This window comes from Cetorhinus maximus, chromosome 7, assembly GCF_964194155.1.
Source record: "Cetorhinus maximus chromosome 7, sCetMax3.hap1.1, whole genome shotgun sequence".
Lineage (NCBI taxonomy): Eukaryota > Metazoa > Chordata > Chondrichthyes > Lamniformes > Cetorhinidae > Cetorhinus > Cetorhinus maximus.
Genome location: NC_135885.1, coordinates 75,136,430 through 75,150,435, shown reverse-complemented (window position 1 = coordinate 75,150,435; position 14,006 = coordinate 75,136,430). Strand labels below are relative to the sequence as shown.

Here is a 14,006-nt window from a genome sequence, read left to right as displayed (position 1 = left end):
GTGTATACTGATCAGCCTTCTTCTGTAGGCTGTCCCGTCAAAGTCTTCGCCTGAGTTTTCTGCAACAGAACTCATGTGCAACTTTGTCCTCTGAGTAGCTGGTACCAGTGTAATCTTTCCCCCCCATTCCAGCTGCAGCCCACTTGTGCCCAGTGACTCATTAAATGCAGATCTTGCCTCTGTGCAACCCTCTCAAGTATGAGCAGTGCCAGTATCCAAGAGGCTACCCTCATAAATAGGGACCATCTGGTAAAGTGGAGTGCTATGCACCTTTAAGAGAATGTTGTTAATTGACCATGTGACTGTATTGACCAATCGCTACACAGCGCAGGTTACTTAGGTAACTGTAAGTCTAGAGCTGGAGGTGATTGAAGAAGCTCACATGGTGTTAGTGCTCTGTTCTTAGTTCCAATACACCACCAATGTTTGTTCAGTTATTCAGTCTCTGCCTATATTGTTTCAAGCACCAACTAATGTGTTAATATCAAGGGCGCAGCTAGCGTTCACCGGACAAAGATAGAGTTGGAAGAAGGCTCTAGGGAATTTGTGACTATTAATACACATCGAGGATTGTATCAATATACTCGACTACCTTTTAGGGTCTCTTTGGCGTGTGCTATTTTCCAGCCTGCCATGGAAAATCTGCTTCAGGGACTGCCCCATGTCATTGTTTATCTGGATGATGTCTTAGTCACTGGACGAACTGACGAAGAACACTTAGCAAATTTTGAGGAGGTGCTGAAATGTTTCTCACAAGCAGCGATACATTTGAAACAAGAAAAATTATTTTTCCAAGCCAAAGAGTTAGTTTACTTAAGCCACAGGGTCGACGCGCAGGGCCTGCATCCCGTGGAAGAAAAGGTCAAGGCCATTTGCGAGGCACCTACACCAAGAAAAACTAGAGGCTTCTTAGGCATGATAAACTACTATGGATGATTTCTCCCAAATCTAGCAACTGTATTAGCTCCGTTATACACATTGCTTAACAAAAACCATGAATAGATTTGGAAAGCTCCGCACAAGGATGTGTTTCTGAAGGTAAAGCAATTGTTAAGATCATCGGCCCTACTGGTCCATTTTGACCCAAAAAAATAATTGATTTTAACTTGCGACGCATCCTCTTATGGGGTAGCAGCTGTACTTTCACATCTGATGGCGGGTAGCTCTGAACGATCCATTGGTTATACATCTCGCATGCTCAGTGCTGCAGAGCGACGATATTCTCAAATTGAGAAGGAGGGCTTGTCCGTTGTGTTTGGTGTTTGGAAATTCCATCAATACCTCCACGATCACCATTTTCACATTATATCCAACCTCAAGCCTCTGCTGGGATTATTTGGAGAGGATAAGGCGATACCCACCCATCGCATCTGCTCGCATCCAGAGGTGGGCACTGATATTGACTGCTTACAAATACACTTTTATTCATCGATCAGGAAGCCAGACCATAATTGGTGACGCGCTGAGCCGCCTCCCTGCCAGATAACAACGTGAAGGTTCCAATTCCCCAGGAACTTGTCTTAGTACTAAATTTTTTGGATTTCTCCCTTATCCAGGCCAAACAAATCCGTGAGTGAACAAGCCAAGGTCCACTTTTATCTCATGTCCGGGAGCAGGTCTTGAATTGATGGTCAGGCAAGCCAAAGTCTGATGACATGAAGCCCTATTTCAATTGCAGGTATGAGTTCACCTGCCAGGACGGCATATTGCCCTTGGGGGCAAGGGTTATCATGCCCCTGAGAGGGCTAAGGCCATCACTGGCCAAATTACATAGGCTCACCCTGGCATTAGTAGGATGAAGATGCTCGCGCACAGTTCTTGTAGTGGCCAGGGATGGACGCAGACATCAAAACCCTAGTCAAAAGTTGTCTTCAATGCCAGCAGGTACAAAAGCTATGCCCCTTAGCTCCATTGCACCCCTGGGAATGGCCAGGGCAGCCATAGACGTGCCTCCACGTCAACTACGTGGGGCCCTTCTTGGGCACGATGTTCCTTTTACTAATAGTCGCCCACTCCAAGTGGATGGATGTCTATGAAGTCCAGTTACCCACGTCTGCTGCCACCATAGACTGTTTGCGACAGAGTTTTGCAGTGCATGAGTTGCCAGAGGTGCTCGTGTCAGAGAACGGGACTGAATTTACCAGTGGAGAGTTCCACTGGTTTACAACCCTCAACGGAATAACTCATATCAAAAACTCATCTTAGCACCCCGCCTCTAATGGTTTGGCTGAGCAGGCTGTCCAAACTTTTAAGTCCAGGATGAAAAAGCTGGATGGGGATTCCATCAGATTGTCACAGTTCCTGTTCGCATACCAGATGATACCACACACGATCGCTGGTACTTCCCCCATTGAATTACTAATGAAGAGACTTCTCCACACCCATCGAATTCTTATCAGGCTGAATTTAGGGGGGAGGGTGGAGAGAAGCCAAGAGGCCCAGAAGGCTAGACATGATGACCAGAATCATGAACAAAATTTTAAAGTGGGAGAGACAGTTTTTGTGAAGAACTTTGGAGATGGGCCCAATGGCTATTAGGCGAAGTGAGTGCCATGTCAGGACTTCTCTCCTATAATGTATTGGTAAACGGCCGAATAATTAGATGACACGTGGATCATCTCTGAAGAAGAGAGACATCCCACAAGAAGGAATGCCGTCATCATTTGCATTTGACTCTGCACCACATGTAGAAGAAATGTCACAGAATTTGGAAGTACTGGTGGGGCCTGTTGGGTCAAAGACACAAACTTGCCCGCTTCTACTGAAGAGCCTGGTGGACAGTTGACCCCTGAGAAGGGGGTCTCAGAAAAACCAGCCGTGGCCATTGAGCAACACACTCCACACATCCGAGGAAGCCTCCTGAGCGGCTTAACCTGTAAATAGTTATTCATGTAAGTAATTGGGATGTTGTGAAGCTTGTTAACTGTACCTTCAAGTAAAGGGGGAGGGATGTGGTAAACTGGAGTGTTATGCACCTTTAAGAGAATGTAATTAATTAACCATGTGACTGTATTGACCAATCACTACACAGCGTGGGTTACTTAGGTAACTGTAAGTCTAGAGCTGGAGGTGATTGAAGAAGCTCACATGGTGTTAGGGCTCTGTTCTTAGTTCCAATAAGCCACCAATGTTTGTTCAGTTAATTGGCCTTTCTGCCTATATTGTTTCAAGCACCAACTAATGTGTTAATATCAAGGGCACAGCTAGCGTTCGCCGGACAAAGCAAAATGGATAACCAAAAACATTAAACAGGCAATGAGGATAAACTGGATCAATTGCTGGCAATCAAGAAAGCCACGGAAAGCCAGCTACGTTACTTTGCCACTACCTTGAAAGCTGTTTCAAAGCGCAGTCTCCTTAGTCATCGTGTATGCTGTGGTTTGGGCATCTTGAACCATTTGACCCCATTTCTGCTGACTGGTCTCATTATGTTGAACGCCTAGTATTCTTCTTTACTGCTATTGACATGTATAAATGCTAAACTAGGGTCTGAGCAGGTCCACAGCTGGTGGAAAGGATGAAGAAGTCCTCCAGTTAAATTAAAATTTTCCTTTATTAGGCCAGAAGGAACAGGAGTTCTCCTCTAGACTAACAGGAAAGTTGCACTTCTCATGCCTAGACTACTCTATTTTACTTCCTTTAAGACCTTTTGGAGCTCCTTCCCTGCCACATACATCCAAGCTAAAGTGGTGGAAGTGAGGCTAGCCAACAGAGCATTGGAATATTCAAGTTTGGAAATGATAAAGGAATGATGGTTTTTTTATCAGAAGATGGACTGAAGTTGGAGCAGAAGTGGCTGATATTAATGAGGTGGAAGTGGATGGTCTTTGAGATAGATAGGAGAAGGCGTCAAAGACAGAGGGCCCACAAGATAAGTCCCCTTTTTTGTATACATCAGACCATATATCAGATCATATATCTCAGGCCCGCAACAGCTGCAGACTTTATCCTGTGCCTTCATGTCAATGGGCCCTGTTGGGTACAAGCTGTGCTAGAGCTACATCAGGATCAAGCACATAACTAGAATCCGCAAATCCATGCAGAGGCAGGACCAGTGGCATGCACTTTAGGTACAATGTGCCCAACTAGCACCCAAGTGGAGAGAAGAAAAATCAGTCTGAATGAGGGGGCAGAACATGAAACTGCTAGTATTGGATGAGTTGTCCATTATACACCCTGCCCAAACATAGTATGGTCTTAGTTTGCTTATAGAAAGCCCTTGCGAAATAGCCAAGTTATCACTAAAATAATCATTATGGGTGTGTTGGTTGCATACGTCAATAGAATTGTGCATTTAACAAGTTGTTCATAATTTGTTATATACCTGCTGCTGGAAGAGGGCCTCCTGATCTTTTATTTGCTGGTATTGCTGCAATATTTGTTCATCCTCCTCTTCCTTTCTTCTCCTGTTCTCCGAAAGATCAATAGGAAAATTCTTTAGAGCTCGTTGCATGCAAAGGTAGCACAGCTCCTGCAACACAATACAGCAGCAAATATATTCAGTTCACTCTCCTCTTTAAGACACATTCCAATATCTTGCAAATACACATTTGATCATTTTAGTGCACACTAAAATGTTGTATATTTAACAATAAACATTTCTGCATCGACCCCCTTCTCCGGAACATTTTTGTTCAGTTTGTGCCTTCACTCTGTCTACTCATACCTCCAAGGCCAAGGAGGCATCTGAAAAGTGAGACCAGCCTTTTGATTCATCCGTCTTGTCAGAAAGTTGCACAAGCAAAAACATGAGCAGCAGATGCAACCTCATTATGAGATGCTTTAAGTAGGCCTTGAGAATTTCATTGGAAGCTGCACATGTCCTGTGGGAGGGCTGTCCAAATCGTCATCAGATTGGGAGAGCAGCCCGTCAATCATATTAAAATAAGGCCTAGGACTTAAAATGGTTCAGGCTTTATGATGAGAACATCCTGGGAGTTTGTTGTCTGCCCAATTCATGCCCTAAGTTAAAATTTGTGCTAAAGAGTTGGGGACAATTAAAGGAATATATCAAAATGGAGGGTCATTTAGCTTAAATTGCTAGCCTGTGGTTCAGAATAATGACAACAGTGCAAGTTTAATTCTCATTGTGGCTGGGGTAAACTTGGGACCTGTCTTCTTGCCCTGCCCCTGAGTGTGGAAGGCAATGGCAAACCACCACTGACAAAAACTGTCAAGAGAATGACTCAGGATGAAGCAACAGCAGACAATGAGCCAAGGACCTGCCTTTGGGCAGAGCGCATTACATAATGGGACAGTAAAACCTCTGAAAGATATCTGAGCTGATTAGAAATCATTGTCAAAGCTGAAGGGGCAGGAAAACTATTGGATGAATCTTATATGCCCTTTAAACTTATTTCCATATACAGCCCAGTGCCAAGTAACTCTAGACACATGTTTATATGGTGTGACTGGATACAGTATTTGAATATTTTAATAAAGCTCCCATCTACTTTCAGGTGGCAGTTTCCTCTGCTCACCGTCAGCCCATTAGAAATGCTCATTATACCCAAACGGGCTAGAGAGTCACTGTTATAGGTCTCTGCCCCTTTTTTGGTACCATAGTTCCCTATGAAAATGAACATATAGCATAGACAATCATAAGAAAAGGATAGTTCCAATGCCTTCAAGCACTATTTTTAACAGAAATTGTATGTGCCAGAACTCCCTCAAGATCAAATGTTGGTTCACTGACATTCATATATTGTAACGGATGTGCTCTACCATGTCTACAATACTCTAATGGCTTTATGGCAAGTAATAAAATATGTCCATTTAGATGCCTCAGTATTTAAAGAAGTACATACCTGTCCTGCCCTGCAATGGTCAGAGCAGGCAGTGGCTGGTGGTGTTTTAAGTTTCAGTGCCTGCAAATTTGTGTGTTGAATGCCAGGCTGACAGGATGAAGAACGATATGGAGAAGACAACCTAAGGATGTATCAAAAAAAAAATCCAATCCAAAATTCCACTTTAAATGAAATTATTCTAAATCACTTTTCTTACATAAAACATATTGCAGAAAACTGCAAGATGCGACACTGTTAGAATTATATCTCTCTAGACCAAATTTTTCTTTTACAAAATGGAAGGACCTGGGATTTTTTTTAAGGTTGGAACTGTCAACAAGCAGGCCTCTTCCAAGAAATCACCTGACCTGTATGGTACTTGAGTAGGAATTGTTTTGTTTGTGTTGAGCTGCAAAGCACTTTAATTAATAAAGCTGGGAGACAAAAAGGAGACATGGGAGAGAGAAAAAAGGTTAAGTTGCGAATCTGCTTTTTTGGAAGGCAGCTTTGTTTGAGAAAAAGCTGAGAAAGGAAGGCTCTACTTGGACTTCCAGAAGGCCTTTGACAAGGTGCCGCACAGAAGGCTGCTCAGTAAGATAAGAGCCCATGGTGTTAGAGGCAAGGTACTAGCATGGATAGAAGATTGGCTGTCTGGCAGAAGGCAGAGAGTGGGGATAAGGGGGTCCTTCTCAGGATGGCGGCCGGTGACTAGTGGAGTTCCGCAGGGGTCAGTGTTGGGACCACAACTTTTCACTTTATACATTAATGATCTAGATGAAGGAACTGAGGGCATCCTGGCTAAGTTTGCAGATGATACAAAGATAGGTGGAGGGACAGGTAGTATTGAGGAGGCGGGGAGGCTGCAGAAGGATTTGGCCAGGTTAGGAGAATGGGCAAAGAAGTGGCAGATGGAATATAACATGGGGAAGTGTGAGGTCATGCACTTTGGTAGGAAGAATAGAGGCATAGACTATTTTCTAAATGGGGAGAGAATTCAGAAATCTGGAGTGCAAAGGGACTTGGGAGTCCTAGTCCAGGATTCTCTTAAGGTTAACTTGCAGGTTGAGTCGGTAGTTAGGAAGGCAAATGGAATGTTGGCATTTATTTCGAGAGGACTAGAACATAAAAGCAGGGATGTGCTGCTGAAGCTTTATAAGGCTCTGGTCAGACCACATTTAGAATATTGTGAGCAATTTTGGGTCCCGTATCTCAGGAAGAATGTGCTGGCCCTGGAGAGGGTCCAGAGGAGGTTCACGAGAATGATCCCAGGAATGAAAGGCTTAACATATGAGGAACGTTTGAGGATTCTGGGTCTATACTCGATGGAGTTTAGAAGGATGAGGGGGGATCTGATTGAAACTTACAGAATACTGAAAGGCCTGGATAGAGTGGACGTGGGGAAGATGTCTCCATTAGTAGGAGAGCCTAGGACCCGAGGGCACAGCCTCAGAGTAAAGGGAAGACCTTTTAGAACAGAGATGAGGAGAAACTTCTTTAGTGGTGAATCTATGGAATTCATTGACACAGAAGGCTGTGGAGGCCAGGTCATTGAGTGTATTTAAGACCGAGATAGATAGGTTCTTGATTGGTAAGGGGATCAAAGGTTACGGGGAGAAGGCGGGAGAATGGGGTTGAGAAACTTATCAGCCATGATTGAATGGCGGAGCAGACTCGATGGGCCGACTGGCCTAATTTCTGCTCCTATGTCTTATGGTCTTACGGTCTCACTCTCTCTACCTTGCCTGAAATTGTATGTGGCTATCAACCTGTGGCCAGAGAACCCTTGTCTGAGTGTAACTGGTCTACATTTGGAGCTGCAAAGCTGGACAGTTGGTGGGAACTTACAGGCATCTACAGGGACCAGCAGCCCATCTGCACAAGAGAGTACTTCAGGTCGACAGCATCAAGACACTGAAGACCTGATCCTTTGTTTTATAACTACCATCCTCTAAAGCCCATCTGCAGAGAGACTCTATCTGTTTGTCCTTTGTTTTTGAAAGAAGCCTGGTCAGTCTTCTTTCTTCTGGGTCCAGATGTATAGGTACACAATAAGCCATTTCAGTACGAAAATTAAACATTTAAATTAATGGTATGGCCTGCGGAGTAGTGGGGCTTGATAATTCACGCACTCCTCCCATCCTGGTCATAACAACACCTTTTAATCAACTACCAAATAGTGCTGCTTCTATAGGGAGCTGAAAACATCTAATTTAATTATGAAAAAATGAAACTGTAAGTTAAGTTCATCACAACATTCCCTAGCACTTAAAATAGCTGTACATTATATTAAAAAGAATGTCAGTTGCAGCCAGTATAAAAAAGTAGTTTCAGGATATCTCAGTTAGTGTTTCCCCACAGCATCCTGTGGCAAACAGACACACTACTTCTCAAATTAGCTAAGTTAACTAATATGAAATAATGATTTCTAGTTTTCAGATCAAAATATTTTACTTTGATGATAAAGGTGTCAGAGAGATTAATATCATTCCCTAAATGACTTTCACCCTGAGCTGAAAGACAATTTTGAAATGGGGTGTCTATGGGCGGAATTGTCCGGTCCCGTTGGCGGCGGGCATCATGGCGGGTGGAGGTGGAGGGGACAACAATTCGGCGTGAGGAGCAGAAATTGGTTTCACACTGGCATGAAATCACAGCAGATCATCTGATGGTGGCCGCCATGGCAGAACACGAGTCCTGTTGGGGGCCGGCATGAATCCGATTTGCATCCCAGTAATGAGATGCAAAGTAAGGCCTGACTGGAACTATTCCCCCATGCGCGATTTACCGTTACGCTGGTGGGAAAACACGCCAGTCCAGAACACGTCTGGACAAGCGAGACATGCAGAAGTCGGGTCTCACCTTGAGGGCCTTGCTCAGATCGTGGGCATCTGCAGAAAAGAAGGTGCTGGAGTCCTACAGTTACTGGACCATGGAGGAATGCATGCATTGCATGGTGGGTGGATTCTCACGGACATGACTCCGCCACGAAGCAGCTCATGGAAGTGGTCTTCGTTGATGATTGACGTCTGCTTCAGAACATCATGGTCTTGGCCATGGGCTGCTATGGATGATCGACGAAGTGGGGGACAAGAGGAAGGTCTAGATGTGAGTGGGAGAGGAAGGTGTACGGGGATGGGGGTGAGTGGGAGAGGAAGGTCTAGGTGTGCCAGGGAGTGGAAGGTGTGCAGGGCGAGCGGGGAGGGGGTGTGTTTTGAGGTCAGGGGAGGGGGACGGAGGTATCAGCCTGGGGGGGGGGGGGAGAGGGGGATGAGGTTGGGAGGGGGGACACAAAGGTGTCAAGGGGGTGAGGTTTGGAGGGAGTAGGAGGAAGTGTGGGAGGGAGGGGGTGTAATGGGGGAGAATGCAACAGGTAGGGAGTTAGGTGTAAGGGAGGGAGCTCGGAGGGGAGAAGGTATCCATGGGGAGGAGGGAGTTCGGACGGGGGAAGGTGTCCGGGTGGAGGAGGGAGTAAGCGTGGAGTAGGGAGTAAAGGTGAATATGCAAGGGAGGGGTCTGTGGAGCCAATGGCTGTCTCCTGTGGAGCGAACTGAGGGTGGGCATGGTAGGAGGGAATGGTAAGTGTGAGAGGGGGCAGAGGGAGCTGGTAGGGTGGGAGGGTGAGGATGTATTGGTGGAGGTAGAAGGGACGGTGAAAGTGGTTGGTGGGGACACGGAGGCAGACACTGATCCTCGGGGTGGGAAGGAGAATGTCGGGGAGATCAATGTGGATGGGAGTGGGATTCTCAGGAAGGTAGGGAACGTGCAGGTTCACCTGGACATCCCAGAAAGAAAAGGGTTTGCATTGATAGGTGACAGAGGGGAGGCAGAAGGTAATGCCAGGAAGGTCGACAGTGATGGGGAAAAGGATGTGGGTGACTGGGGGAGGAGAAAGGATGGGGGGAGCTGACAAGATACGTGACCACGACCACGGTTGTTGAAATCGAAATTGAGTGGAGCCTCGTGTTGGATGGGCACAGGTGCTACATGGGAGTGCAATCAGATGCAGGTCAGCTCAGATAGACAACTGAAAGAGAACCCTAGGAGGCAGCACTGAAAATGCTCAGGACAGTAAGATGAGCGTGGTAGAGAAGGCTCCGTGTGTATGAGACAGTGTTTGCATGAGGCTCTGAAATGCCCTGCCATACACACACTTCTCCCTCCAGAATCACTTGTGGTCCAGCTGCGTGCAGCTGAACTGCTAGTGGGGTGATGCAGTGGGAGGACTCGTGAAGCCTGTCAATGAAGCTGAAAGGCAACATTACACGTTATTCAGTGAAAGTGAATATATTTTCAGTTCACAGGTGCAAACACTTGTGATCAGAATTTCTTAACTTTTCTAGGCCTTCCACTTCTTCCAGGTGCTGCCCCGACATCCATATCAGAGGTGGAGAAAGGCTGTGCAATTGTTGGTCCTGTTGCCTCTGATGACTTTGGCATGCATCCTCTGGAGAACCGAGGCCTTGAGGGTTCCTCCTGCTTTGGCTGTCCTCCTGTGGGCCAGCTGCTCCATCTGTGATGACAGAGCATGGGGTTAATGGGGTCACAGGCAAAAGGGACTTAAAGGGAGCGGACAGCCTCTAAGGCTCCTGATTGGATGACCCAGGGGTGTCCAGCTGCCGCTCCTCCTCCCTTTGGGTGCCTGAGGGCCCTTCCCTGACTCCTTGAAGGGAAGGAGCACCTGGAGGGATGTCGAGGTGCCCCGTTTTCTTCTTGCATTGCCACTGCAGGAACTCGCCCATGGCTACGCCGATGGAGTGCAGGTCTGAATGCATCTCAGCATTCCGCTGGACCAGGGCCTTCATGGCCTCTGCCATCCATCCCATGGAGACTTCCATACATGCACATGTGGGCATCAATTCATCAGAGAGCAGGCGGATGCACTCCTCTGACACATATGCCACTCTGTTGAGGGCTTCCAACTGCTCTGTGTGATATTCCCCCATCTTCTGCTGACTCACCATGATGAGTTGGAAGACCGAATCCAGGACTGTCAGCTGACTCAGCCTCACAGATGCTTCTTCCCCAGCAGTCCTCCTAGTGCTGGGGAGCTTGGCTGAACCTGCCTCCTCCTGCTGCGGACACGAGTCTGGGGGATGGCTACCAGACTGTGAACCCGAGCTGGCTCTAGATCTCGGTCCCACTGAGGTGTGTGTCTCTGCTCTGGTGGAGGGTGTGCGTAAGTGCTGTGATGGGTCTTCCAGGCTGTTTATTTACTACTCTTCAATGGAGGAAGTGTCCTCTTGGCTGGAGTTGAGGACCTGGATGGAGCTGAGGGATTGGCTGACTGAGGGCGTCAGTCACTTGGCATAGTTCCCTGTGAACCAAAGTATAGATAATTAGTGCATGGCAGTAGAGTCAAAAGCAGGAGAGAGGGCTCTCTCAGTGCGTTGAGAGAGGGATGATGTGGTGCAGGATCCTCATGTGGGTGTTTGCCACTGACCTCAGCGTCACTGCAGGAACGGTCCACGTCCTCACTAGTCAATGTGATGGCACACTCCTCAAAGTGAGGAGCCTAATGTGGGGTACTCCACCCCAGGTCTGGGACCTCTCCCTGCTGTTGTAAGCCAGCTTCTCCTGCATGAAAACAGATGGACAGAGTGTGAGCAGGACGCATGGCACTGTGTGGAATGGTTGTATGGTGAGCAGAGCCATGGACGGGATGAGAATGTGAGCTCCAGGGCATATGAGCCTGATGGAGATGTGAGAGTTAGTGGTGTTGTCCCTTGAAGTGAGAGGTCCCAGTGGATGTGTGATGGGTTTGGGAGTGTGTGAGTTGAGAGTGATGAGGTGGTTGGCTTACTGTGGCGGAATGAATGCGAGCATTCATCCTCTTCCTGCACTGAATGGCTGACCGCCTCGGTGCTCCGTTAGCAGTGACCACCACTGTCACCGTCTCCCAGGCCGGACTGATGACACTGGTTGACCTCCTGCGACCAGAGCAGGGGTGGAGGACATCATGGCGGCCTTCCACTGCATCCAGAGAGGCGTCACTAAATCTGGAGGCTGCTGTCTTCTTTGCTTTCAGGGCTATCTGTTGCCTGGAGCAGTTCTGGCCTATAGACATGAAGTAGGTTGTGCTCTGGTGCGTTTTAAATATGGCGTCCAGAGCAAGGAAGCACTGAGGTCACAGTGTGGCAAGCAAATCCGAGCCTGCCTGCCAGTGGTCTGGCATGTTTCCTGTTAATGCATTATTAATGTGGTGCCACACACCAGGGGACAATATGGCGCGAAAATCCACAATTGCGGCCGGCAGGTAAAACATCGTTTTTCACACCTATTACCACACTTTGTGCAAATCTGGATGATTCCGCCCTATGTGTAGATAAATGAGAAAGTTCTAAGCTTCCTTTCCTGATCATTATAGCATTTTTTTAAATTATGAAAATTTCAGTTCAGTACTTTAAGTATCAACTGCTCCTCAGATTTTCACTAAAGTTTAATGATAAGACATAACAATTCTTACAATAATTAACAACTTCAAACTAAATTCCATGCATGATATGTTCATACTAACATAACACTGCATTTTTTTATGAACAAATAGAACTGCTGAATGTCCACTGTTGTGTTTGTTACTTAAAATTAGCTGATTTCTTTCATCCATTACTATGTTCCTTCATGGCTTTTACAGAATCTTTAGGATTTGAAGCTCTTTAGTTATTTACATGTCTGTTGTATTGAGAGTTTCAAAATTTATGATTGTAGCAAAAGATCATACTGGCAGACACCATCAAATGCTCATCATCGGTAATGCAAATACGTGCATAACTGTATTACACAGAATTTACAGCACAGAAACAAGACCATTCATCCCAACTGGTATGTGTTGGCATTTATGCTTTACATGAACCAACTCCCATCCCTCTTCATCAAACCCTATCAGCATAGCCTATTCCTTTCTCCCTCATGTGCTTACCTAGCTTCTCCTTAAATCCATCTATTTACTTGCTCAGATACTCCTTATTACCATAAGTAAGTGAGTTCCACATTCTTACCAGTCTTTTGGTAAAGGACATACATATAAACACATGAATTAGGAGCAGGAGTGGGCCATTTGGCTCCTCAAGCCTGCTTCGCAATTTGATAAGATCATGGCTGACTTAATTGCGGCCTCAACTCTCACTTTTCTGTGTGTCCCCATACCCTTTGACTCCCTTGTCAATCAAGAATCAATCTAACTCAACCTTAAAAATATTCAATTACCCTGCCTCCACTGCTCTCTGGGGAAGAGAATTCCACAGGCCAACAAGCCCCTGGGAAAAAAAAATTCTCCTTATCTCCATCTTAAATGGGAAACCCTTATTTTTGAGGTGTGTCCCCTAGTTCTAGTCTCTCCAACAAGGGAAAACATCCTCTCAGAATCCACCCTGTCAATTCCGCTCAGGATCTTATATGTTTCAATAAAATCACCTCTCATTTTTCTAAACTCTAGGCCCAATCTGTCCAACCTTTCCTCATCAGATAACTTCCTCAAACCAGGAATCAGTGGAGTGAACTTTCTCTGAGCTGCTTCTAATGCTATGATATCCTTTTTCAAGTAAGGAGACCAAAACTGTACACAGTACTTTGGTTGTGGTTTTACCAATGCCCAAAACAATTCTGGCAAAGCTTCCCTACTTTTATATTCCATTTCCCTTGCAATAAATCAAAACATTCCATTTGCCTTCCTAATCACTTGCTGCATCTGCATACTAATTTTTTGCGATTCAAGCCCCAGGACACCCAGATCCCTCTATACTGCAGAGTTTTGCAATCTTTCTCCATTTAAATAATGTACTGCTTTATTATTCTTCCTGCCAAAGTGGACAAGTTTGCATTTTGCCACATTATATTCCATCTTCCAATTTTTGCCCACTCACTTAACCTTTCTAACCGACTTTGTGGACTCTTTATGTTCTCTGCTGAATTTACTATCCTACCTTTCTTTGTGTCATCAGCAAATTTAGCAACCATATATTTGGTCCCTTCATCCAAGTCACTTATATAGATTGTAAATAGTTGAGGCCCAAGTATACAAGTATTCCTGCGATGTTATTTATATCTACCACAGTGAAGATGGACACAAAATATCTGTTCACCGCTTCAGCCTTACTTTATGTTATTAATTCCCCAGGCTCACTCTCTAGAGAATCCAGATTACTTCAGCTACTCTTTTCCTTTTTAAATACTTGTTGAAACTCTTGCTATGTGTTTTCATAATTCTAGCTCGCTTTCTCTCGT

The 14,006-nt window shown here is 45.7% G+C and overlaps 1 protein-coding gene across 1 annotated transcript in view; it reads right to left on the bottom strand.

Moving 5' to 3' along the window:
- Positions 1 to 14,006, bottom strand: part of LOC144682416 (coiled-coil domain-containing protein 81-like) — a 158,771-nt gene that overhangs the window by 23,479 nt on the left and 121,286 nt on the right. Inside the window, exons 8-9 of the mRNA XM_078544825.1 lie at positions 5,808 to 5,928; positions 4,325 to 4,471 (exon numbers count right to left, since the gene is read on the bottom strand). Coding sequence (XP_078400951.1) covers positions 4,325 to 4,471; positions 5,808 to 5,928 — 268 coding nt within the window. The remainder of the gene's footprint in view (positions 1 to 4,324; positions 4,472 to 5,807; positions 5,929 to 14,006) is intronic.